The sequence below is a fragment of the Rhinatrema bivittatum genome, chromosome 6 (assembly GCF_901001135.1).
Source record: "Rhinatrema bivittatum chromosome 6, aRhiBiv1.1, whole genome shotgun sequence".
Classification (NCBI taxonomy): domain Eukaryota; kingdom Metazoa; phylum Chordata; class Amphibia; order Gymnophiona; family Rhinatrematidae; genus Rhinatrema; species Rhinatrema bivittatum.
Window position 1 is genome coordinate 135,713,956 of NC_042620.1, and position 25,770 is coordinate 135,739,725.

Sequence of the window (25,770 nt, forward strand, 5' to 3'; positions counted from 1 at the left end):
TGCCACCTGCAGCTAAAACTAGCAGTGACTGCATAGGAGCTATGCATTAGGAAAATAGAGCCTTTGGGGGCGGGGCACAATATTTTCTAATGGTTTTGCTGCAATTTCAGTTCCTTCTTTGACACTGATGGATTTATTTCCAAGCACCTTTAATCTTCATTGCTAACTCCTTATAGATGATGGTGATAGGACAATCATGGAAGACAATCTATGGTCTGAAAATGGCTGTCGGATCAGTAATTATAGAACTAAAAAAAATAAAAAAATCTAGCTAAAAGGGAATTTGCCAGAACACAGGGGAGTTACAAGGCCAATTACTTGGCCTAAGAAAAAAGTCAGCTGCATTTAGGTTTATGTTTCAGTACATAGTACTTTCTCCAAGGACAAGCAAGGTGGTAGTTTTCACATATGGGTGACATCGGATGGAGCCCTGGTCCGAAACTTTGATCTCCAAGATTCTAGAACTTTCAGACATGCCCTACTGAGCATGTGCAGCTGTAGTTATCACTTTGCCCCCTAGGCATAGTCCCTCGCTCTTTTTTTTTTTTTTCCCCCCGCAGAGCTGTTAAGCCACGGGAGCTGTGTGTCAACGGTATTCAGCTTTGTGCTCTCATCACAGTTTTTGTGATTTTTTTTTTTTTTTTTAATAGAGCTGCAGCTGTTTTTCTTCCCCTTACCTTACAGTAGTTTTATTTTATTTTCCTTTTCTGTCTCTTCTTTCCACTGTCTTCCATCCACGTGGCGGGCCTTAGTTGCTGTGCAGGCTGGCAGAGTCTAATACTATCCCTTATTAAATAAATACTGCATCTGCAGTTTAGTGTCTGTCCCTCTCCTTGCTCTGACTGTATTTTGTATCTTTGTCAGATGCTGGCAGGACTGACAGAATGCAGTGCATGGGTGATCTGTGTAGGCCGCTGAGCTTGGGGACTTGCCTGAGTTCTACTCGGGCAGAAGTTTCATGTTTCACTGATAGATTGGCATCAATGGAGGTTCAGACAGGGAAGAGATTGAGGAACACATCGTTCCTATGGGAGGGAGAGCTCATCCTCCCCACATTCAAAGGAACTAGTCTTCACGGGCAGGAACCCTAGACGATGTAGCCTTCCCTCCTGCTTGCTAGTGATGGCAGTGCAGTCTCCTTGTGAGAGAGAGTGTGAGCAGGAGCCTGGGCAAGCAGCTTGCTGCTGCACCTTCAGTGCTATGCCCAGTAATTGTTGCCCGTGCACAGATGATCTGACAAATCGATGTCAGGATTGCCATTGAGCGCCAAGGTCACCCTTGATGCCATTGAAGTGCCAGGGCGTCCTCAATGCCAATGAGGATTCGTGACTGACTGCCCTTGATGCCATAAGGGCCTTCTATTTCGTAGGCATCTGTGGACTTGATGTACTGGAGTCTTCGAGCACCTTGGGCCTCGATGTGGCAGAGTAGCAGCACAGACATCTAGTGTCGGAGACCAGGACTTCCATCTAGCGCCATGGTCCCCCTTGAAACCATCAGAGCCGCCCTTGGGGCCATTGAGGCCATCAAGGTGTATAGCCTCAATGCTGTCAAAGTACGGGGCCTCCATGCCTCGGCTGCTGTCGAGGTGCAGGGTTGCCATGGAGGTCATCGGGCGTGTTAGCCAGCGATGCCATTCATTGCCATTCCCGACAATGTCTAGCATTATCAACAAGGCAGTGGGATCACCATTGAGCACTCTAGTTGTCCTCGAGGCCATCAACTGCTGAGGCCTGAGAGCCCTCGGGTGATAGGGGTTTCGGCCTTGGACAGACTTAGTGCTGTGGAACGCCGAGGCATCCAGGTGCAGTGTTCCGGTGCCCTTGAGGCTCCTTTGTGATGTCCAGATGGGGCACCAAAGGACATTGGAGTGTCCCATCACTGTCCTACAGATCTCGGGCACCATTAATGCCAATGATCTCAGGGGCCCTGAGCTGCTGGAATTTGGGAACATCGGAGGCCTCGCATGGCTCCGTGCTTCATGCACAGAGGCGTGTTGGGGCTGCAGAGCCTCTGCCTGCAGGCGCCCCTGGTATCCTCGGTACCCCCAGCCCATCAATGCCTTCAGACGCCTGCGGCACTGGGGATGGCACTATATACTGTTGAAGTGATCAAGAGACAGTCAAGCACCATCGAAGCCCTGGGTGCAAGATCATTTGGTGTCATTGATGCGATCCATCATCTGAGTGCTAGAGCGCTATGGGCCCTATGGGCGCCATCACCACAGTGGGCACCAGTGGACATGGTCAGATGTCACAGGACACAACTGCAGAGCACCAGAGACACATCGGTTTCCACAAACTTTGCTGCTGCTGTTCCATGAGGGAAACAGGGTTAGCCATTCTCAACGCAACTTCAAGGGCTGTGTCCAGCCTCTTGGAGTGTAATCAGGAACTGGGGTACTATGGGCGATGCCATAGAACGCCACCCACCACCATACCATAATCAGAGCCCCATTGATATTGGGAAGCCGTTGGCACACTGTTCCTATCCATTCCATTGGGAGATAGTGTAACAGTGGAGTGCAGTATGTGCAGTCAGGTACGGCTGAGCTTCTACTCCAAGCATCTTTGTGCTGGCAGGTGGCAGTCTCCCTGTCTGTGCAGTACACAGCTATGCCAGGGTTCTGCCATTGTCACTTCACGGTATCAGCCTCCTTGTCTATTCTGTAACTGGCAAGGAAGGCACCATCACATACTCTGATTGCTTTTTGGCAGTGTGCTGCCACTAACTCTAACAGGTGGTGCTCGGTCCTTGCTGTGCCATGGGATTCTACCCAGAAGCACGCGAGTGGGTTCATAGGTATGCCGCCATCTGTAAGATGGGATACCACTGTATGTGTACTAGTCAGTGTGCTTTTACAGCAGAGGGCACTATTCTTTCAGTTGCCCTCTACTGTATAGGGTGTGTGTGTTTCCCTCGTGACAAGCCACAGCCACAAGACTGACCTAAGACTGCGTCCTGGTAGAAATGGAGTGGATACCAGGAGGGTAGTGATGGGAGTTTTCTTCTTCCTCAGAAGAGGGAATCTCTTTCGACCCCTCCCATGTTAGAAAGGGATGGAAGAAAGCACCTGGGGTGCTCTGTCCCTTGCAGGTTTATCACTGAACTGGAGCCACGATTCTTTTGAATTGGTTCATCTCTGTGTAGGCAGGACAGGGGGACCGCAGCAGCGGTCATTGGACCATTTTTTGCTGGGGTCCCTCAGTTGATTATCGTGGTGGCCTACTCCATCTGAGAGTGACTACAAGTGGCAGATTGGTCACTTCTGAACCTCAGCGATCAGTGACTGTAATTCAACTCTGACCTGAAGAGTTAGGTTTTTGGGATTGTGAGACCCTTATTCCTGTTGCTTTCCTGTCCTTTCAGAAAGGAGAGAGATGATTGGGTTTCCAGGGTGACCCTTATGGGTTCCTCCCCTCTGGATGCCTGGTTGTCCATCCCGAAGAAGGGATGTCACTGCTTCTGACTGGCAGTCGCTCTCAGTTCCTCATGGAATCCAAGAGCTGGTCAGGCAGTAGCGTGCTCCTTAGGTTGTCCTAAGGCACAGCAGGTCCAATTCGTGAGGGAGCCATTACAGATTCTTCCCTGTCATACTGGGAGTCTCCTCTTTGGGGTAGCTCCCTGATGAAGATTAGGGGGTTTCTCCCATCCAGGAATCACCTTTGATACCTGCTGAGCTCAATGGGCATTTTTTGTGGATGACCACTATTGCCAGTCATTCTCGCCTGCTGGACCCTACCGCAGTGCAAGGAGGGTTCTAGTCTAATTGGCAAGTATGCCTTTCAACCTATCACCATATATCCATGGCTGCGGGAGTTGGGGGACAAGTAACAGAGGTGTAACTCTTTGGTTGCAGTGGCATGCAAGCTATACATCCACATTTTAGGGATAACCCTGTCTGTGGACACGGGAGATCTGGTTCAGTTAACGGTTGTTCAATTTACTGGACCACATGCTTCCTTTTGGGGGGGGTATATGTAATCATGGCAGAGATATTAATACTTAAACATAAGGTTCATGGGCAGTCTGTTCTGAGATTACACTAACCCTGCCCTGGTACCCTTGGTTTCCAGGCCAGTGAAGAAATCCTGTTTGACAGGGGTTTGCACTTGTGGCACCCTGGTTTTGTCTCTTGGTGGAGTGTTTCTGGATTTCTTCTCTGGGGGATTTGCCCTCAGTTTCAGCTGTTCCAGGCAGGCTAAGGGCTCTATCTTGGTGGGTAACTCCCTACTGGAATCGGCAGTGAATTATTCACTTGGGGTTGAAATATACGATCTAATGACTTCTTACCCCTGCAGTCCAACGGATCTGCCTCCTTGTGTTCTTCACTCCTTCTGACTTCCAATTGGAATGTCAAGGGGAAGAAAAGCTAGGGCATTCTAGTTATATCTTAATATATGCCTGCAGGGAAAGATACACCACATTTTCCCTATATTTTTGCCAAGTTCTGGCCTGTACTGCCTTTAGCTTTTCTCACTTCACTAGGTTGTTCAAAGTGTGCCTTTCTGCTCACTTGAACTATCCTCTAATCAAGATGAATAGCCCTGCCCTTGACAGGTTGCAGTGTAGATGAGCTTCAGGCCTAACTTATCTCCCTGGTCAGGGATTTGGGCTAGTGAATCCCATTCAGGGGATTTCCTTTCATCCACTGTAACTCTTGATGCTGTCCTGCATGGTCAGCTATGTCTGGTACTTTGGCACATAGGGTCTGTGACATACCCTGCCATTGCTGCTAATTTATTCTTTCAAGCGTTGCTTGCATTTTTCTGCCCCTTGTGCTTATCAGCCAAACATAGGCATACTTCTGCAAATGCAGTCTGTCCTTCAGATGCCAGTGGACCTCAACTTCTTTCTGGTGAGCTCTTGGGCCCGTTGGTTTTTCGGTTGCTTGTAGCCCCGAAGAAAACTACATGGTCTTCATCCAAGAGTCCTTTTCTTGTTTGCATCTCTAGACTTTTTTTTTCTTGTTTCCAGGAGGTTCTGTATACCTACTGTTATTGTCAGGATTTACTGATCCCTGCTTAGAATGTTTTTCGTGATGCAGACTGTTTCTTCCTGACACTGACACTTAGGTGTCTCTGCTACGCATCGGGGTTTTCTGTCTGTGTCTTTTCTATGGTTTTCTCTTGTAGAACCCAACTCTTTTCCTACCTAGTCCTCTTTGTGGGTCAGCTGCCTCTCAGGCAAAATGGAGAGAGGTGGCGCTTTCAGCACACTGCGGTTTCCCATTTTGTCCTGCTCAGACAGCTTATAGCTTGTGAATCACCCTTGTGTGACGACTATCATCCTGCTTGTCCTCTAAGAAAGCAGAGTTGCTTACCTGTAACAGATGTGCTCCAAGGATAGCAGGATGTTAGTCCGCTATATCATGGACTCTGCCTAGGGGTCAGTGATAACTACAGCTGCACATGCTCAGTAGGGCATGTTTGAAAGCTCTAGAATCTTTGAGAACAAAGATCCGGATTAAGGCTCCACTTGATGATGTCACCCATATATGAGGACTAACATCCTACTATCCTCGAACACCTGTTACAGGTAAGCAACTCTGCTTTACCTTTTAATTGTATTTTTTTTTGTAAGCTGTGATAGTTTTTATTGAATTTGGTATAATAATTAAAATCATAAACTCATAATTGTTAACCAATATGATCTAACAGCAAGATATTCAGATCAGCAGAATATAATTGTTCAATGAAGATGTAGTGTAAGACCTAATATGGTTGTAGCATGCTTAGTATGACTATCTTGTCCATGCCAGAAGAACCAAATTGTGGTATTTTAATGGGCTTTGTGTGGAATATTCATGTGTGTATTTTCCCTCCACAGAAAACAAATTAAATGAAGCCTCCGGAGGAGGAGCAGAAAATGGGGTGCAAAGTGATTTAGAAGATGAGGATGAAGATGAGCAAGAAAATGGTGAAATTGATGCAGTTCCTGTTGATGAGAATCTCTTTACTGGGGAGGACTTGGATGAACTAGAAGAAGAACTTAACACACTTGACTTAAAGGAATGATCAAATAACTAGTCACATCACTGAGAAAAACATCAGCCTGACATGAGTAGGAGGTTCAGACTACATCATCTTTTTCCATCTAGAATTTTTGAATGGGATGCTTCTAGTTTCCCAGGCTGCTTCTGGAAGGAAGATCAAAGTATTTTTTTCCCCATTCTCTTTGTTCTGGTCTTGACAACATCTCTTAGTAAGTTATCAGAATAGTGCATAATTGAAGTGAGAAATAAAGGGCATTTCAGAATATGAAATTGTTTTCTTGTAACTGTCACAGGACTACAACTGCTTCATCAGCCTTGTAAATTTCAGTGGTGTATGTGTGTCTACCAGGTACATCATCCAGCAAACCAGGAATGTCCTTTATCAAAATTGCTTTATTTTCTTTCAAAATGGTTTCATGTTTTTTGTGTTGTAAAAAAGCAACATACTGAAAGAATTGGTACAGCACATGAAACTGTTACAATTTGAGTCTGATTTCAGTCGTGTTGAATTGCTTTTGCACGATGGATCAGATGGACATAACTAAAGGTTCCTAACTAATACAGCTACAGTGCCCTTTGTTGAACTCTTACATTTCCCTTTTTATCTTTTTGCCAATGAAAAGTTGTAAATAAAGACAGACCTCTCCACTTCACACAAATTGCTACATTGACCTTTTGTTGGTTCTGAGATGCAAAGTGAATAAAAATGTAACATTGATGGTTGGGTCACTGTTCCCAGTTCAATTCTGGAAGATTACCTTACCAGTCAGATTTCTGCCCACTGGATATACACTGTCATTACTGACCACCTGAAAATCAGATTAGGGCCGGGTTGGAAACCACTGGGCTAAATTACATTTTCCTGGCCAGTGTGTGGGTCTTGAGGGTTGTAAGTAGAAACAGCATAAGACTACTTTGAATAAGCTCTGTCTTTTGGTTCTGTATTAGTTAATCTGGTCACAATCATTGCTCTCTTTATACTGGGGGCTTGCACTGCTATGGGGAAAATCCCTGTTTTAATCTGAGCTGGGTTTTCCATTCCCCAGGTTGGCTGGGGATGCTGCAAAGGCAGTGTAGGTATCCAGATGGGAAAGTGCGAGAGGAGTCCAGGTCATTAATCAAGGGTGTCATAGATGCCCAATTAAAAGTCCATAATTTCAGGATTCTGATGCATGGCCCCTCACTAATAATTGTCACTGCAGTGACTAGACTTCATATAATAAGAGGAGAGGGGAAATAAGGCAAATTTTCCACTAGCTATTTGCGAATGAAGGTGCATGGTGCCTGATCACAGCCCTGAATCTACTATTTTTCCATCTTGAGTTGGAAACCCAAGAAAGGGGAATCTGGGATTAAAACAAAATATAACCTGATTTTGGGGGATCACGAATTAATGATATAGTTCGGTGGGATTGAGCTTGGTGAAATCAATAAACCCTGGTCACAAGCAATGGTATACTGATGCTCATGTGTGAGGACTACCATCATGCTTGTCCTTGGGGAAAGCAGAGTTGCTTACCTGTAATAGGTGTCCTCTCAGGACAGCAGGATATTAGTCCTCATGAAGCCCGCTTGCCACTCTACGGAGTTGGGTTTCTACTATGTGGGTTTCTTTTCCTTTTCTTTTATCCTTGAATTCTATATTATAAGACTGAAGAGGACTCTGCATGAGCGCGTGGTATAGTGCATGTCTGAGCATGCTCAATGAGGCTCAGTCAAAGTTCTAGAAACTGACATAAGTTTTCCATGCCAGGCTCCATCCGATGTTACCCATGTGTGAGGACTAACATCCTGCTGTCCTCGGAGAATAACTGTCACAGGAGATCAAGGGCAGGGAAGGTACTCTATATACTCTCTGTGGTTCCAAAGAAGGAGGCCACCTTCCGCCCTATATTGGACCTGCAGTAGGTAAGCTTGAGCCTTTGAGTGCCACAGTTTCGGAGGGAAACTGCGAATAGTCATTGTGGCAGTCCGCAAAGGGGATTTTCTTGCGTCGTTGGATCTCACCGAGGCACATCTGCACATTCCGATATGGAAAAATCATCAGATGTTCCTGAGGTTCAAGGTACTGGGCCAACATTTCCAGTTTTAAGCTCTCACCTTTGGATTCACCATGACTTCCCGCACCTTCCTGAAGGTAATGGTGGTAGTGGCGACAGCTCTTCGGAAGGAGAGGGTGTTAGTTTGTCCGTACCTCAATGATTGGCTTATTCAGGTGAAGTCAGAGGAGGACTGCACCTGGTCTGTACACCGGGTGCTTAGTTTCTGCATTCACTAGGCTTGGTGGTCAACAGAGCAAAGACTTATCTGTCCCCCTCTCAGTCCCTGGAGTACCTGGGGTCTTGGCTCCACACCCGAATGGGCAAGGTGTACCTCATGATAGACAGAATGGCCACACTGCAGCAGCAAGTGACTCGACTGTTGCATCTTCAGGTCCCCAGGGTCTGGGATTACCTACAGATTCTCGGCTCCATGGACCTTTGCAAATATGCGACCACTGCAGAGGGCATTGTTATCAGTGTTGTAATACACAAACATCTTGAGTCAGCGAGCTTTTATTACGATATTCCAGCAATGCCCACTTACAAGCCATTTTTAACTAAAGATAATGGAAAACGTTGCTCAAAAAATCGTGAGGCTAGAACATAGGCTTGTGTTTTGAATTCGGTGACAGATGAAAAAACTCGCTGAATTCTAAAAAATTGGCTTGCTGGGAGGCCATTTTTGAAAGCTTGTGGATGGAAGCTGTGATACATTTAAAGGTTATTGAGGTCCAATTTCTTCCAATAAATTTGTAGTCTCCAAAAAACATGAGAAAAAAAAAGATTGTAAATGAATTTTTGTTCCAGTGTAATCCAGGACTAAATTGGCTATCGATGGGACTGCTGAAGAGCCCATGGCTATTCCATGAGTTTGAATGTAAAAATCCCCATTAAATTTAAAATAATTTCTCTTTAACACTAATCGAGCTATAGTCATCAAAAATTCGGAAGGAATGTGATGCGTGTGTTATGCAGATGAGAGTGGTCTCAATAGTCTTGAGCGTAGTCTCATGGGAAACATTGGTAGAGAGAGAAACAACATCCATAGTGACTAGAATGTTATTAACAGAAAGGACTGGAAGACGCGGTAGTTTTATTTAACATGAGTGGTGTTTTGTACATAGGAGTGCATGTTGATATCCAAAAGTGATAACTGGAGACTAAGCTTCCATACACATGCTTTCAAAAATGGCCTCCCAGCGAGTCAATTCTTTAGAATTCGGCGAATTTGTTCTATCGCTGAATTCAAAACACAAGTCTATGTTCTAGCTTCATGATTTTTTGAGCGAATCTATAGTTAAAATAGCTTATAAGCGGGCACTGTATTCCCCTTGAATGGCATTGCTGGATATCGCAATAAAAGCTTGCTAACTCAAGATGTTTGTGTACAACACTTGGACAAGGCAGCATCCACAGCCAATAGCTTTTGGCAGCACTGGCATGTGCTCCAATTTCATACTATTTTTTTCAGATAAGCCACTGATTTCTTTTAAGTAGGGTCCTATTATAAGAAATCAGATTATCCATACATCCCTACTTCCAGCTGTTAGTGTAGCAGATACGACACATTGTAAAGGTCATTTCTCCTGCGGAGCTATGTGTTTAACCACTCGAAGGTAACATCTGGCAAGACCCCATAACTAATGTGCATTATAAGAAACTGTTCATGATGGGTTGTAATTCATGGAATGTTTACACGTTACAATGTACTTGTCCACAACTGTACATAGGATGCACAACAAAGTCAATCAAAATAATTTTACATGAACATTGCAGTAGACTAAATACAGGTAAAATTGATGTGCCCCTCCTAGCACATCTCTGGCCTCCACCCCCCTCCCAGCACATCTCTGGCCCCCACACTATCATTCCCCTCTCCCCACACCCCTCCGAGCATCTCTGGCCCCCACACACTCATTCCCCCATCCCTACCCCCCCCCCCCCAAAAGCACATCTCTGGCCCCACATTCTCATTCCCCCCTCCCAACATACTAATTCCTCCCCTCCTGATACCTGGCTGTAGCTGCACAGTCTGAAGATTCCTTTGCTGTTGCCCTCCAATGCCGTGCTGCTGGCCTTCCCATTCCAGGTCTGCCCACGTGCGATGCTGTGCTGGACGGACGGCTGGGTCTGCCCACAAAATGTGCTCGTGACGTGAGCATCAACAAGGCTTGCAGCTCTGCTCTGATTGGCTTACTGCTGCAATATAGGGATAGGGTGCACCTGCTAAGGACGGGCTTCATCGCAGCAGCAGCCAATCACCATAACATCATTCAAAGCACAAGTCCCGCCCAACAAGCCCAAAAAAACACGACTGACAGAATAAATAGCCCAATTAAAAGCAAACCGCGAATCAGAAAAAAAAAACACGAATGACTACAAAAAGAAGCCCAATCTCGCAGTAACAGGCCAATACAGTTACCCTGTTTCTAACCCGCTGTGTACTCACAATTTGGCTGCATAAGTCTAACCCGCGATTCACTATCTGTTTTTACCGATCCTTACCGCTTCTTTTACTCGACGCATATCCCTTTCCGCCCGCAGCATGCATATGTATGTAAACAATCCGATTAGCTATTCCCTCCCATACAGTAACGTGCGCCCCGACTATCTCCTTTTTAGCCTGCTATCTTGCCGCATCTTTTACCTGCTAATTTACTGCCTACCCTGGCATTAGTGCGGTGAACTTAGCCGCCCAGTCCCAAAACAAACCAACCCAATCCAAGCCCCAGCAGAGAGAGACAAAATTTCACAGTCCCGGGCAAACTTTCCCCCAGCCCCCGCTCACCTGCCCTGGCCGCGGCCACGCAGGCCCCCAGCAGCAGCAGTAGAAGGGTGTTGAGAGAGAGTGACTTCAGCAGATAGGGTGCTCCCCATGTGAGGCGGCTTCCAGCAGCCCTGCCAGCGAAGGTGAATACGCGCATGCCGTGACCTCCGACGTCCAGCCGGGTGCTCAGGTCACGCCGTGTGCGCATGCACCTTCGCTGCCTTGAGCGCCCATATTGGACGTACAGGCATGCACGTATTCACATTCGCCGGCGGGGCTGCTGGAAGCCGCCTCACATGGGAAGCGCCCGATCCGCCCCGGGCTGCTGAAGGCAGGTCCCGCTAGGAATTCCAAGACTAGGTTGAGGTTCCACAGGGGCACTGGCCACTTCAGTGGCGGGCAAATGTGTTTGACTCCTTTCAGGAAACGTGAAACGTCTGGGTGTGTGGCAATGCTGTTGCCGTCACTCCTGGGGCCGTAGCAAGATAGCGCTGCCACCTGAACCTTGATGGAACTGAGGGACAGACCCTTCTGAAGTTCATCTTGCAGGAAATCCAGAATGATGGGAATTTTAGCGGCATGCGGATTGGTGCTGCGAGTTCCGCACCAGGCTTCAAATACTCTCCAGATCCTTATATAAGTTAGTGATGTGGAGAACTTGCGTGCTCGGAGGAGTGTGTCTATTACCGGCCCCGAGTATCCCCTTTTTTTCAGTCTAGCCCTTTCAATGGCCAGACCGTAAGAGAGAGTTGAGCTGGATTCTTGTGGAGGATGGGATCTTGTCTCAGCAGGTCCCTGTGCGGGGGCAGGGGTAGAGGATCCCCTGCCAGTAGTCTTCTCATGTCTGCGTACCAGGATCTTCTTGGCCAGTCCGGGGCCACCAGAAGAACTAGGCCTCTGTGCCGCTGAATCTTGTGTATAATGGCACCCAGCAGGGGCCATGGGGGAAAGGCATATAGCAGGATCCCTGGAGGCCATGGCTGCACCAGGGCGTCGATCCCGTGGGACAGAGGATCTCGCCTGCGACTGAAGTATCTGGGTACTTGAGTGTTGGACCTGTCCACTAGTAGGTCCATGCCCGGGGTCCCCCACTGATCCACAATCATCTGGAAGGCCGTGGGTGAGAGCTGTCATTCCCCCGAGTTTAGGCTTTCTCTGCTGAGGAAGTCTGCCGTGGCGTTGTCCTTCCCGGCAATGTGGACGGCGGAGATGTCCTGGAGATTTGCTTCCGCCCACGCCTTCAGGGGGGCTATTTCTAAGGATACCTGTCGGCTTCTGGTTCTGCCCTGTTGGTTGATGTATGCCACCGTGGTGGCATTGTCCGACATCACTCTGACTGCTCTATTTTGAAGTCTGTGGGCAAATCGCAGGCATGCTAACCTGACTGCCCGTGCCTCTAGTCGGTTGATGTTCCACCCCGACTCTTCTCTGTTTCACCACCCCTGGGCGGTTAGCTCTTCACAGTGTGCTCCCCAGCCGCTCAGGTTGGCTTCTGTAGTGAGCAAGGTCCAGGTTGGGGAGGACATCCCCGACCCCCGGCTCATGTGGCCGGGCTGCAGCCACCACCGTAACTGATTCTGTACTCTGGCAGGTAGAGGTAGATGCACGTTGTAGTTCTGTAATCGTGGGCACTACCGAGATAGGAGGGCGCGCTGTAACGGTCTCATATGAGCCCGTGCCCATGGTATCACTTCCAGCGTGGAGGCCATTAGGCCGAGGACCTGTAGGTAATCCCAAGCTGTGGGCCAAGTGGAGCCCAGCAGATTCTGCAAGTGATCCCGGAGTTTTGATTTCCTCTTGGAGGTCAGGCTGATCTTGTCTTCCAGGGTGTTGAATCAGACTCATAGGTATTCCAGCAACTGCGAAGGCTGAAGGGAACTCTTGTTTATGTTGACTACCCATCCTAGGCTTTCCAGAAGAGATATAACTCTGTTGGTTGCCCGGTGGCTCTCCTCCGGCGACTTTGCCCTGATCAGCCAATCGTCTAGGTAGGGATGGACGAGAATGCCTTCCTTCCTGAGAGACGCCGCCACCACTACTATTACCTTGGTAAAGGTCCATGGCACGGTGGCTAACCCGAAGGGTAGAGCCCGGAACTGAAAGTGCTGATCCAGGTCTTTGAAGCGTAAGTAACACTGGTGATCCCGATGAATTGGGATATGCAAATAGGCCTCTGAGAGATCCAGGGATGTGAGATACTCCCCTGGCTGTATTGCACTTCGGACTGACCGCAGCGTTTCCATGCGAAATCTTGGGACCCGTAAGTGCTGGTTGACTGACTTGAGGTCCAGGACGGGTCTGAAGGTGCCCCCCTTCTTGGGGACAATGAAATAAATGGAGTAATGCCCAGAATTTATATCCCGTGCAGGCACTGGGATTATGGCTTTTAGGGACAGGAGTCTCTCCAAGGTAGCTGCCAGTGCCGCCCTCTTGAGGGGCGGACAAGGCGATTCCACAAACTTGTCCGGAGGGAGATGAAGGAAGTCCAGGTAATACCCTTCCCGGACAATGGTGAGGACCCACTGGTCCGAAGTAATCTCGACCCACCTGCGGTAAAATAGGGTTAGCCTGCCCCCTATGGCTTCTTTCCCCAGATGGGTCGGCTGATTTTCATTGTGGGGTGCGGCCGGGACCCGACCCCCGAGCTGGTTCCCTTCTTGTTGTGCCTGGTCCGAAAGGACTGGTTCCTGGTCTGAGAACGAGGAGCTTGGTAGTGAGCCCTGTAAGGATTGAAGCATTGAGAGCTTCTACCTCTGGATGGTCTAGGAAAAGGGCACTGGGTCCTCCTTCACCTGTCTTCGGGTAGACGGAGTAATGGAGATGCGCCCCATTTATTAGCCAGCTTCTCGAGGTTGCTGCCGAACAGGAGGGATCCTTTAAAGGGCATTCTTGTAAGGAGAGTCTTGGAGGAGGAGTCGGCCGACCAATTTCGTAGCCAGAGGTGTCTTCTGGCTGCCACTGAGGATGACACTTCCTTGGCTGCTGTACGGACTAGGTCGGAGGCAGCGTCAGTGAGGAAGGAGAGGGCTGATTCCATTTCTTCTCCCGGGGTGTTGTTCCTGGCTTGTGATAAGCAGGAGCACGTCACCACGGTGCAGCAGGTCGCAATTCGTAGGGACATGGCTGCCACCTCAAAGGCTTGTTTCAGAATGGCGTCCATGCGCCGGTCATGTGCATCCTTGAGGGCTGCCCCTCCCTCCACCGGAATGGTGGTGCGCTTCACAATTGCACTAACTATGGCGTCTACCATCGGGCACGCCAGCAGCTCCTTGGTTGCTGGGTCTAGGGGGGTACATGCTGGACAAAGCCCGACCCCCTTTGAATGAAGCCTCCGGCACATTCCACTCCAGATTGATTAACTGCTGTGCTGTTTGTAGAAGGGGAAAATGGTGAGCCGTTGGACGCAGGCCCTCTAGCAGGGGGTTCATCCTAGGTTCCCCTGGGGTGCCCTGGCCCGGGATAGCCAGCTCCGACAGGCATTGAGAGACCAGGTCTGGAAGATCCTCCTTAGGAAAGAAGCGTCTCATGGTTCGATACGGTTCTATCCCCGAGGGGAGTTCCCCCTCCTCGGGGGGCTCTCCATCTTCCTCAGAGAAATCCGAGTCCCCATAAATGGGGCTTCCGGGCAGCGGGTGGCCATGCGTAGGTCTTGAGGGTCCCGGGGTCGGGTCATCCGGTATGTATGGGTCCGGTTGGGGATCAGACTGCATCTTGACGAAGGCATGAATCCCCTTGAATAATTCCACCCAGGAGAGCGAAGCAGGTTCTAGCAGTAGGGGCACCAGGTCTGTGGGGTTCCCCAGCTGCTCACCGCGGCCTGCTAGGTTCGGGGTGTTCCCTGAGCAACTGGCAGTCAAACTGGGCTGAGACCGGCCCTGGCCTGGAACTCCCAGGGCCTCCTCACATTGGGCACATAGGGAGTCTGCTTCCTCGCTCTGTGTGGCTCTGAGGTGGCATGCTGAGCAGAGGCCTAGAACTCTTATGCCTGATTCTGGAGGTGCCGGCTCTGTGGACGTATGGGCTCTCATACGCTCCATCGCGTCTAATCTCCTATCAATGAGCACTTATGAATGGGCGCCTATCAACGGGCGCCTATCAACGTGCGCCTATGAGCGTGCGCCTATCAACATGCACGTATCAGCGTGCGCTTAGGAACGTCTGCCTATCAGCGGGCGCCTATCCACATGCGCGTATCAGCGTGCGCTTAGTAACGTGCGCTTAGGAACGTGCGCCTATCAGCGGGCGCCTATCCACGTGCGAGTATCCTTAACTCAAGCAATGGGCGCCCAAATCTTGTCGGACGCTAACATACGCGCCCGTCACCCCGCTTAGATCGAGGCGGCGAACCAGGGCTGGTGATGACGGGCAGGCAGGCAAAATGGCGACCTCCTTGGCGGGCTGCCACGTAGGCAGACCCCGCTAATCCTCCCTCTTCGGAGACCAGTAAAGTAAAGATGTACCTGATCTTCGGCGCTTCCCGGCTGCGACCCGGGCGATCTCCGGCTGCGGGGGGAGAGAGTAAGTACCGTCACCGCCATGCTCGAGGAAGTGCACCCGCTACCTCTAAGCCGCGCCCAAACTCGTCTCGCTCGGGGGCTAAGTCCTCACCGGGACCGAAGCTGCCTCTATGCCGCGCCCGAGCCCTTCTCACTCGGGGGCTAGGTCCCTGCCGTGATCCAGCCACCGGACCGAGGCGCTTACCTCCGAGGGACCACGAAAATCACCTCGGGAAACTCAACTGGGGGAGGGACCCGAGGGTATCACCGCAGGAGTGCGGGGCTCGTCTTCAGGATTTCTTCTACGAATTTAGTCGATATAATTTTGGAAAAACGCTCAGCGAATGTAAGATAGCTCCAAACTGCTTTGGAGAAGGAAATTACTGAGTTGCTGCACTTCCTGCAGGGGTATATGTACCATGTGCTGACGTCAGATCCGTCTCCAACTGCTAGCACGAGCACACTATACCCATTTGTAATGAGTCCATCTGCTACACGCTAGGAAATATCTTTTTTGAGATGCGGCGACCGGAATTGTACAGTATTCAAGGTGCGGTCTCACCATGGAGCGATACTGAGGCATTATGACATTTTCCGTTTTATTCACCATTCCCTTTCTAATAATTCCCAACATTCTATTTGCTTTTTTGACTGCCGCAGTACACTGAACCGACAATTTCAATGTGTTATCCACTATGACGCCTAGATCTCTTTCTTGGGTTGTAGCACCTAATATGGAACCTAACATTGTGTAACTATAGCATGGGTTATTTTTCCCTATATGCATCAATTTGCACTTATCCACATTCAATTTTCCAGTCTCACAACGTCTTTCTGCAATTTATCACAATCTGCTTGTGATTTAACTACTCTGAACAATTTTGTATCATCTGCAAATTTGATGATTTCACTTGTAGTATTTCTTTCCAGATCATTTATAAATATATTGAAAAGTAAGGGTCCCAATACAGATCCCTGAGGCATTCCACTGCCCACTCCCTTCCACTGAGAAAATTGTCCATTTAATCCTACTCTCTGTTTCCTGTCTTTTAGCCAGTTTGCAATCCACGAAAGGACATCGCCACCTATTCCATGACTTTTTACTTTTCCTAGAAGCCTCTCATGAGGAACTTTGTCAAATGCCTTCTGAAAATCCAAGTCTATTACATCTACCGGTTCATCTTTATCCACATGTTTATTAACTCCTTCAAAAAAGTGAAGCAGATTTGTGAGGCAAGACTTGCCTGGGGTAAAGCCATGTTGACTTTGTTCCATTAAACCATGTCTTTCTATATGTTCTGTGATTTTAATGTTCAGAACACTTTCCATTATTTTTCCTGGCACTGACGTCAGGCTAACTTATGTTCATATGTAGTGCACGACGATCCAATTCAGTTTTGTCTTACAGTTTGGAACATGAAAGGGCATGTTTGCTGAAGCATGGTTATTCTTCTGCAGTGATTTCCACTTTGCTGGGGGCCAGGAAATTTTCTACATCTCTAACATGTTAGGGTTTGGAGAGTTTTCAAGAGCTGATGTGAGGAACGAGGTTCTTGCCCTCTTCAAGTTGAAATTCCACTGCTTTTGGAATTTTTGCAGGAAGGTTTGGTTAAAGGCTTGGCCTTAAACACTCTGAAGCTGGAGAAGTGGTGGAGGTAAACAAGGAGAACCGGTGAAGCAGGTTACTATAGCATGATGGGTGAAAAAAGTCATCACAGTTGCTTATGTGGATGCAGATGTCCCATTACCTAGACAGGTCAGGGCGTATTCCACTAGAGCTCAGGCGGTTTTGTGGGCAGAGCTTTGGTTGTTGTCTCCTGTCGAGATTTGACAAGCAGCGACATGGTCCTCCTTACACACTTTTTGCAGGCATTACTACTTGGATGTTGGGGATCAGGAGGATGTGGCTTTCACGTGTGCTGTGTTATCGGCACCACAAGCAGACTTCTGCCCTCTTCGAGGGTAGCTTTGGTACATCTCACTCATGGACTGGCATGCCTGAATGCAACGGATGGAGAAATTACTATTTACCTGATAATTTCCTTTAGTCTAAGGAAGGCAGGCCAATCCACAACCCACCCTGGGCTGCCTATTTGCTTTTAGTTTGTTCTTTATATGCAGATGATGAAAAATGTTATTTCTGTTAATTTGTTTGAAGGACTTGTAAGTGACAGAACTAGCCCCTCAGATTAGTTGATGTTAACTTTTTTGCTGAGCTCAGTGTTTGCCAGTTGGTTGGAAGCATGACTGTTAATAGTCATGTACAAATATTTATTTATTTATTTATTTATTTGTGTTTTTCTATACCGGCATTCACGGCAGTTCGTATCATGTCGGTTTACATAAAACAAGGGGTGAGCAATACATTATAACGTACATAGCTAAAACGTAAGAGTATACATTACAAAAGTATAACAAGTGCGTAGAAGAAAAAGTTACAATAAAACAGGGGTTATTCTAACTGGGATTAGAGTTAGAGGAGAGATAAAAAGTTTAACAAGAAGTAAAACATTGTAGTGATTGGTTGGTATTGTCTGTTTCAGTTTAATAGAAGATGCTCAGTGTTGCTGCATTTGATGGAAGTGAATCATTAAGGGTCCGGAAATGCTTTCACTTGTGTGGTAGAGGTGCCATTTGTGCGCGTATGTTATAAAATGGCCGCGTCCGTTCACGCTAGCCAGCGCACGTGTGTGAATGTACGCCCGTGCGACTGTTTAAAAGTTAGTCATAGTGAAAGTGTACAGTGATAACTTTCCAGTGCAGAGAAAGTGTACAAGCATATCTATTTCTGCCTTTTTTTGTGCTATCCATGTTCAGCATGTACCGCTGTAGAAACACAGAACTATTAATCATAACTTAATTCCATTATTATCCAGGTCATGCATAGTTTGGGCAGGTTTCTTATTATGTGAGTGTGGATCGCTCAGTCATGCATGATGGGATCAGTTCCCATCAGTAAAATCCCCAAAAACAGCCGTCATCATGTTCCTTTCCAGAGATGCAACAAAGGAGGCCAAAAACTGGAGCTAGCGTGTGGTTGTAGGACGATACAGGGCACCACGCGGGTGCAAAGGGAATTTTTAAAATAAATAAATTTAAATACAAAGTATTTTTTTAACGCATCCAGTGTAATTCTTATTGTGCATTCATCTAAAACCGCAGATATAGTGTTCCATTTCATACTGCTCAGCATTTTTTGCCTAAGGCAGCGCACTAATAGCTGTGCAGTCCGAACAAGCTAAGGAGATTTTGAACAAAAATTACTAACAGACCCAGGGTGTGCATCTTGAAAAGGGGGAAACAATTCTTTCATCGCTGTGAAGCAGCATTCCAAGTTTAAAAATAAATGTCTGTTGAAAATTTAATAGCACATTTCTAAATTTGTGAAACATGCTAATAACAGGAGGATGTAGCTATAATTAAAGATGCACACCATTTCCATCAAAAAAAAAGAATGTGCAGCAGTGGGGAGGATGAGGCCTAGGATTAGAGCAAGGGGGAAGGCAATGGAATCACGCCAAGAGGTTGCCTTGTCTATTTTTATTTTTCGTTGATGGGAGTATGGAATAACCATGTGCGACTTACAGCACCTTCCTCGCCTCTGTCTGTGGTGCTGTTTTCATGGGGGTATTTGGGAAGGCTCAACACACAGTACAAGCTTCCAAAGACACTGAGACTTCTCCTACAGAACCAGGGCTCGAATGCATGAACAGAGCTGCTGTCACTTCTTTCTACAGCACCTGTCTAAGGCATTACACTTCCATGTGAACTGTCAAAGAGTGTGAAAGACTGGGCCTCCTGACCCTGTCCAATTAGCAGCTCTGCAGGTGTGATGGCACTGAATGGGCTGGGAGGAGCTGCTGCTGCTGCTATTCCTGCCTGAACAGAGCTTAAATGATCAATTACCACTATTCTGCAGGCCCTGCCAGCTCGTGGTACACATTTACCGTGGACACTGGAATACTCACCAGACTGTGGCCAGGACTAACCAATGAAAACACAAGACAAATCTTGTGTTTTCTATTTTTAGTTCTCTGTAAACCGAGATGATGTTTCCCAACGTATCTCGGTATATAAAACGCTTAAAATAAATAAATAAAACTTCCCCTACACCTTCAGTGGTGGCTTTTTTGTTTGGTTTTTTTTAACTAACAGGAAAAGCAGATATTTTTCAAAGAGGAACAATGCAATGGCTTTATTTGTGTTCAGCTAAACTTTGCTGTATTTACATACAAGAACTTTTTTACTAAAACCCTTTCTGATCTCATAGCAGGTACTTGATAGCAAACACCAACTCTCTGGGAGAACAAGATACATTACCTGCATTTCTCAAGGAATTCTTTTGTATGTTTAAGGCAAAACCCACCCAAACATTCTACTGTTTTCTCCAGTCTTTTCATAGGAATGTGAACCTTCGTCCATACAAAAAGAATTAAAAACTAGACGAACACGGAGCACGGAAAGTCTTTCACTGCAGAGAGCTTGGGCCCTGTTACTGCGGCATAGGTCCTCGCATGGGGCCCCGGAGAGGTGCGGGCATCCTCTGGGCAGGGCGAGGTGGCAGGGGGAGGCCTCGCTGGTACCCGTACGGTGGAAGCCTCGGTGGTCCATTGTAGCCGTGGGGGGGCAGGAGCGGGGGAGGCCCCCGCATCCCAGGGTGCGGCATGTGACCCGGTGGTCCCATGGGCGTTCCAAATGGTGCTCTTGGTGGCATGCCCATGGGCGGAGGGCCAGGATGTGGCATCCCGGGAAGCGGGCGTGGTGCAACTTGCCCACCTGCTCCGGGAGGTCCTGGATGATGCAGGCCCATACCAGGGGGGCCATGATGTGGAACAGACATCGGTGGCATTCCTGGGTGCATGCCTCCAGGTGGGAAGTGGTGAGGTACTGATGGGTGTCCCCCTCCCCCAGCACCTGCCTGGGGAGGTCCTGGAGCTCCAGAGACTGGAGGCATTGGTGGGGGTGGTATTGCAGGAGGCATTCCTGGGGGCATGGTTCCAGGTGGCGGCCCAGGAGGAAAGGATCCATGTGACGGCACACCTTGAGGAATGCCAGGTCCCAGCGCTGTAACAATGGGGGTTGGAGCCGATGGAGGAGGTGGGGCATCCGCAAAGAGCTGATGTGGCCGGTCTGCCTGCGACAAGGGATGCTGTGCGGCCAGAAGCCGCTCTGCCGCTGAGCCATGCCGCTCCCCTTTGGAGTCCTTTTTAAAGGCGTAAGACACTGTGATGGGCCTGTTGCACAAGTACTGTCCATTCATGGCCTCAATGGCAGCATCTGATATAGATCTGATCTAATATAATTAGTTTGTCCACAGTTTGGCTGTTCTAGAGATATTGGGGCAGAGCTATATGACAGTGAGGTCCATGAGTCAGCTTTACTCCATTTCCATCTGCTGGTAGGAGTGCACGACTCACTGGTGTGGATTGGCCTGCCTTCCTTAGAGGAAAGGAAATTATCAGGTAAGAAGTAATTTTGCCTTTATGAAGTTAACTGACGCTATTAACAAAGCATGATTATAAGATAAGTATGTCTAGAATACTACATTAGATTGAAATGAAACCGTTTTAGCTGCATTTCTTTCAAAGTGAAAGTTAACAGTACAGACTATATTCTATAGAAGCAGTTGCTTTCATGAGTAGTGCCCAATTAGTGACTGCCTAATTGATGAATTTGAAAAGTATAGGAAGTGAGAATGAAAGGCCTCCATTGTCCAATAAAAACACATGCTCATTTATTTGTAGGGAAGATTTGTGAGGGGTTTCTACTATGGGAAATTAAAAAGGTTCTGGAAATTCATTATTGCATGGCAAGCTCCATTTAATTCCATACCTGGAGCAAATTAGAATTTTGCAGTGAGTACAGTATGTAGGATTGCTGCCTGCTTTAAAGCTTGGTAAAGAAAGACAATTAATCATAAAGAGAGCCTGCTACGTGCCAGAGTCAAATACTGCTATTATTATACCAAAGTGAAGTTCAGTGTCTGGCCACATGCAGATTTAAATGAACACAGGGAGTACAGAGATAAACTTCCATCTGGCTAACGTTCAGTATGCAGTAGGGGGTACTCTAGTTGTATGAAATGTTCAGGTTTTGTACTTGACATTCTCTTGATTCATATTCTTGTCTTTTATCTTTTCTGACTGTGCTACTCCCAGCAAGCTAGGTCTTGTTGTTTATTATAAAAGTTGGTTAATATCTGCTGATTCCACCTAATCTACAACTATTTCTGGAATGAGAATGGGATCCTGCTATTATTAATATGCACTGACGGTAGGAATGTGCAATTTTAATCAGTGAGTCCAGTGAGCCAGCACTCAGAGGGTAAGGCTGTGCGTAGAAATCAAAGCAACACGTTCACCTGCAGTTATGGCCACTGTTGGTTACATTCTGGCTTTTGATGTTGGAAAGCTCAATGCCTGAGACTTATATGCAGAGATACTACTACTCTATTTCTATCTCCTCCACGTCGACTTGCCACGCTTGAAGGCTCGTGCTCTACTCTAGGTGCCAACCCATTCTAGGGACCCCTTTCCTGCGCAAAGGAAAGGGAACACTCCCCGGGTGTAGCCAGCCTCTTAGTACCCGTTGACCCATGTTGAACCAGAACCGCTGTTCACATGGAAACCTTCTCCACGTCGACTCGCCACGCTTGAAGGCTCGTGCTCTACTCTAGGGGCCAACCCATTCTAGGGAGCCCTTTCCTACGCAAAGGAAAGGGAACTCTCCCTGGGTGTAGCCAGTCTATCTCTTAGCACCCACTGACCCATGTTGAAACGCTGTTCACATGGAAACCTCCACATTGACTCGCCAAGCTTGAAGACTTGTGCTCCACTCTAGGGGCCAACAACCCATTCTAGGGAGCCCTTTCCTGCACAAAGGAAAGGGAACTCTCCCCGGGTGTAGCCAGCCTCTCTCTTAGCACCCACTGACCCATGTTAAACCGCTGTTCAAATGGAAATCTCCTCCACCTCATAGAAACATAGAAATGATGGCAGAAGAAGACCAAACGGCCCATCCAGTCTGCCCAGCAAGCTTTTGCACTTTTTTTTTCTCTCACATACTTATCTGTTTCTCTTGGATCTTAGTAACCTTTTTTTTTTTATTTCCCTTCCACCCCCACATTAATGTAGAGAGCAGTGTTGGAACTGCATCTAAGTGAAATAGCTTAATTTAGTTAGGGGTATTAACCACCACAATAAGCAAGCTACACCCATTATTATCTGTTTTTTCAGACTGAGTACTTCAGTCCTTGTTGATTGTTGCCTGAATATAGATCCACCTTTCTTCATCCCCCCCTGCCGTTGAAACAGAGAGCCATGCTGGCTATGTATTGAAAGTGAAATATCAGACTTGCTCTCCTGCCGTTGAAGCAGAGGGCTATGTTGGATATGCGTGAATTGTCAAAATTTCCTCCCCTGCCATTGAAGCAGAGGGTTATGCTGGATATGCGTGAATTGTCAAATTTCCTCCCCTGCCGTTGAAGCAGAGAGCTATGCTGGATATGTGTGAAGTTGCAAACTTCCTCCCCTGCTGTTGAAGAAGAGAGTTATGCTGGATTTGCATTGAAAGTGAAGTATCAGGTATTTTTTGGTTTGGGGTAGTAACCACCGTAACAAGCAAGCTACTCCCCTGCTTTTTGGTTGCAAATCCTTTTTTCCACATTTCCTCTTGCCATTGAAGCATCGAGCAATGTTGGAGTCGCATTATGGAATAAGGATATTCATCTCCATGTAGTAGCCATCATTTCCTCAAGCCACCCCCATGCCTCTTCTCTTCATTCACATCCTCTAGACTTTATGGATGCACAGTATTTATCCCACGCCCCTTTGAAATCCTTCACAGATTTGGTCTTCACCACTTTCTCCGGAAGGGCGTTCCAGGCATCCACCACTCTCTCTGTGAAGAAATACTTCCTGACATTGGTTCTGAGTCTTCCTCCCTGGAGTTTTAAATCGTGACCCCTGGTTCTGCTGATTTTTTTGCAATGGAAAAGGTTTGTCGTTGTCTTTGAATCATTAAAACCTTTCAAGTATCTGAAAGTCTGTATCATATCACCCCTACTCCTCCTTTCCTCCAGGGTGTACATATTTAGATTCTTCAATCTCTCCTCATAAGTCATTCGATGAAGACCCTCCACCTTTTTGGTCGTCCTTCTCTGGACCGCCTCCATTCTGTGTCTGTCCCTTCGGAGATACGGTCTCCAGAACTGAACACAGTACTCCAGGTGAGGCCTCACCAAGGACCTATACAATGGGATAATCACTTCTCTTTTCTTACTCGATATTCCTCTCTCTATGCAGCCCAGCCTCGGCCTTCAAAATTCTCGTTTGTATATCTGCTACGTCCACCAGATTTTAAAAGACCAGCGAGAGCTCACTAGATGCCAACGGAAACACCCCACTCTATGGGCAAACCCATTCTAGGGAGCCCTTTCCTGTGCAAAGGAAAGGGAACTCTCCCCGGGGCCAGCCTGTCTTGCCCCTATCAACTTTCTGCCACTCTACCTTGCTGCCATACACCAGATGACTCACTCTACTCCTTGTGGTGTTCTTGCCACTATCATGGTTCCTCAGTGTGTTGGTGCTAGTCTTTCTGCTGTTTTGTCCCTTTATCGGCGCCTTGTGGTTTTTTCTGACACTCTTTCTGCTTGCTATGTTCCCCCTTCAATGTGCTGTAGGATGTTGATGCCACTTTTCTTGCCACTTTGCCTGTCATGCTGCCTTCGAGGGTTCATGCAACTGTTATAGGTGCTCTTTTTGAAGCTGTGGTGTGTTTTTGACACTCTCGCTGCTGCTTTGCACCTCTGTTAAAGCACTCTTGCCACTCCTGGTACCCCTTTGCCCCTTTACAGTGCCTTACGCTATTCATGCCACTTTGGTGCCACTTTGCCACAGTCTAAGTACCTTGGAGCTCTTTTCTCGTTCTGATTATTACTCCCAAGTAGTTTCATCACAATTGATTAGAAAACCCCAATTCTGCAGCCAAAAACAGGCTGCAAATACTTCCCCCATTGACTTTAATGGGAAAACGAATAAAGCTAATCAACAAATTGGTTTTTCCTCCTATGAAACTAATGCAACAAATTTGGGTCCCGGCAAAACGAAAACCAAATTGAAACAAAATGTTTCCTTCTGCACATCCCTATGCTACAGCTAGCATAAAAATGAGTGATTAAAGAGCACGGTCTTCAGCATAGACATAAAAGTATTTAAGCAGTCCAGCTGCCTGATCTCTTCTGACAGTGAGTTCCAAAACATGGGCGTGGCAACAAAGGAACCACACTCACGAGTGACAGCCAAGCGAACCTGTGGAGCTGAGGGAATGTCCAAGAGTCTACACTGTTGCGACCTCAAAGCATGAGTTGGACAATACAGATGAACCAATGCATTAATCCAGGGAAGCTTGTCAGAGCTGATCAGTTTAAAAACAATCATGTCCACTTTGCATTGAACATGTTAGACTACAGGGAGCCATCAATGCCCCACTGGCCACCGTTACCTCCTCCTTCTGGTGCAATCCCCATTGTGGGTGCCTCCGAAGCCTAAGGCACCATCAAAACCTCTGGTTCCATGGTCAGTGTTGCCTGGACCGGTCCCAGGGCCTTAGATGCCCTCAGTGCCCAAGCTGCTGGGTCAGGGAAGGGTCCCTCCACGGATGTCCTTGGGTGGTGTCAGTGATGAAGATGCCCCTTATGACCCATGGGGGGATGGTTCCTCAGTGTCTTCCTCTGATGACTCTGGGGATCTCCCCTGTGACCCATCTCTTCCAGAGGTGCATCGCTGGTCCCCGCCTGAGGACTTAACCTTTGTAGGGTTTGTCTGAGCCATGGCAGAAGCCATTCTGTTCAAGCTTTTGACGGAAGAATATTCCAGATACAAAATGCTGGAAGTTCTCCAGTTTGTGGATGTCCCAAAGGAGGTGGTGGCTGTTCCCATTCACAGCATATTCAAGGAACTGCTCCTTAGAATTTTGGAACACACTATATTTGTGCATCCGGTCAATAGAAAGGACGAAGCTGTGTACTTGATTCAGCAGACCTTGGGGTTTGAGAGGCATCAGCTCCCACACCAATCAGTTGTGGTGGAGTCTGCTTTAAAGAAGGCCAAGCACTCCCGTACCCATGCCTCCACCCCTCCCCGGCCTGAGAGCATAGGGCTTTGGATGCACTGGGCAGGAAGGTGTTCCAGGGTACCAGGTTAGTTGTCCTTCCAGCTGTACATGACACAGTATTCCTAGAACCTCTAGAAGAAGGTCTAGGAGGAACTGTCTGAACGCCTGCCCCAAAAGCAGCAGGACACCTTTGCAGCAGTTGTTCAGCAAGGCATGGAATGTGGCAAACATGAGATGCGTTCCACCTACGATGTGTTTGAAACAGCAGCTATGGTAGTGGCAGTGGGCATAAGTGCCCTCAGGATGGCCTAGCTTCGGGCTTCTGATATCCGGCCAGAGGTTCAGGAGAAGCTCGCA

At 47.7% G+C, this 25,770-nt stretch overlaps 1 protein-coding gene and 1 pseudogene across 2 annotated transcripts in view; one reads left to right on the forward strand and one right to left on the reverse strand.

Annotated features, from left to right (window-relative positions):
* Nucleotides 1-6,648, forward strand: part of ZC3H15 (zinc finger CCCH-type containing 15) — a 99,738-nt gene extending 93,090 nt beyond the window's left edge. For both annotated transcript variants that reach the window (XM_029605957.1, XM_029605958.1), the window contains one exon: nt 5,830-6,648. In XM_029605957.1, the coding sequence (XP_029461817.1) occupies nt 5,830-6,017 (188 nt within the window). In that variant the 3' untranslated portion in view covers nt 6,018-6,648. The remainder of the gene's footprint in view (nt 1-5,829) is intronic.
* A 12,819-nt stretch (nt 6,649-19,467) lies between these two features.
* On the reverse strand, nt 19,468-24,826 carry LOC115094656 (annotated as a pseudogene).
* Nucleotides 24,827-25,770: the final 944 nt, after the last annotated feature.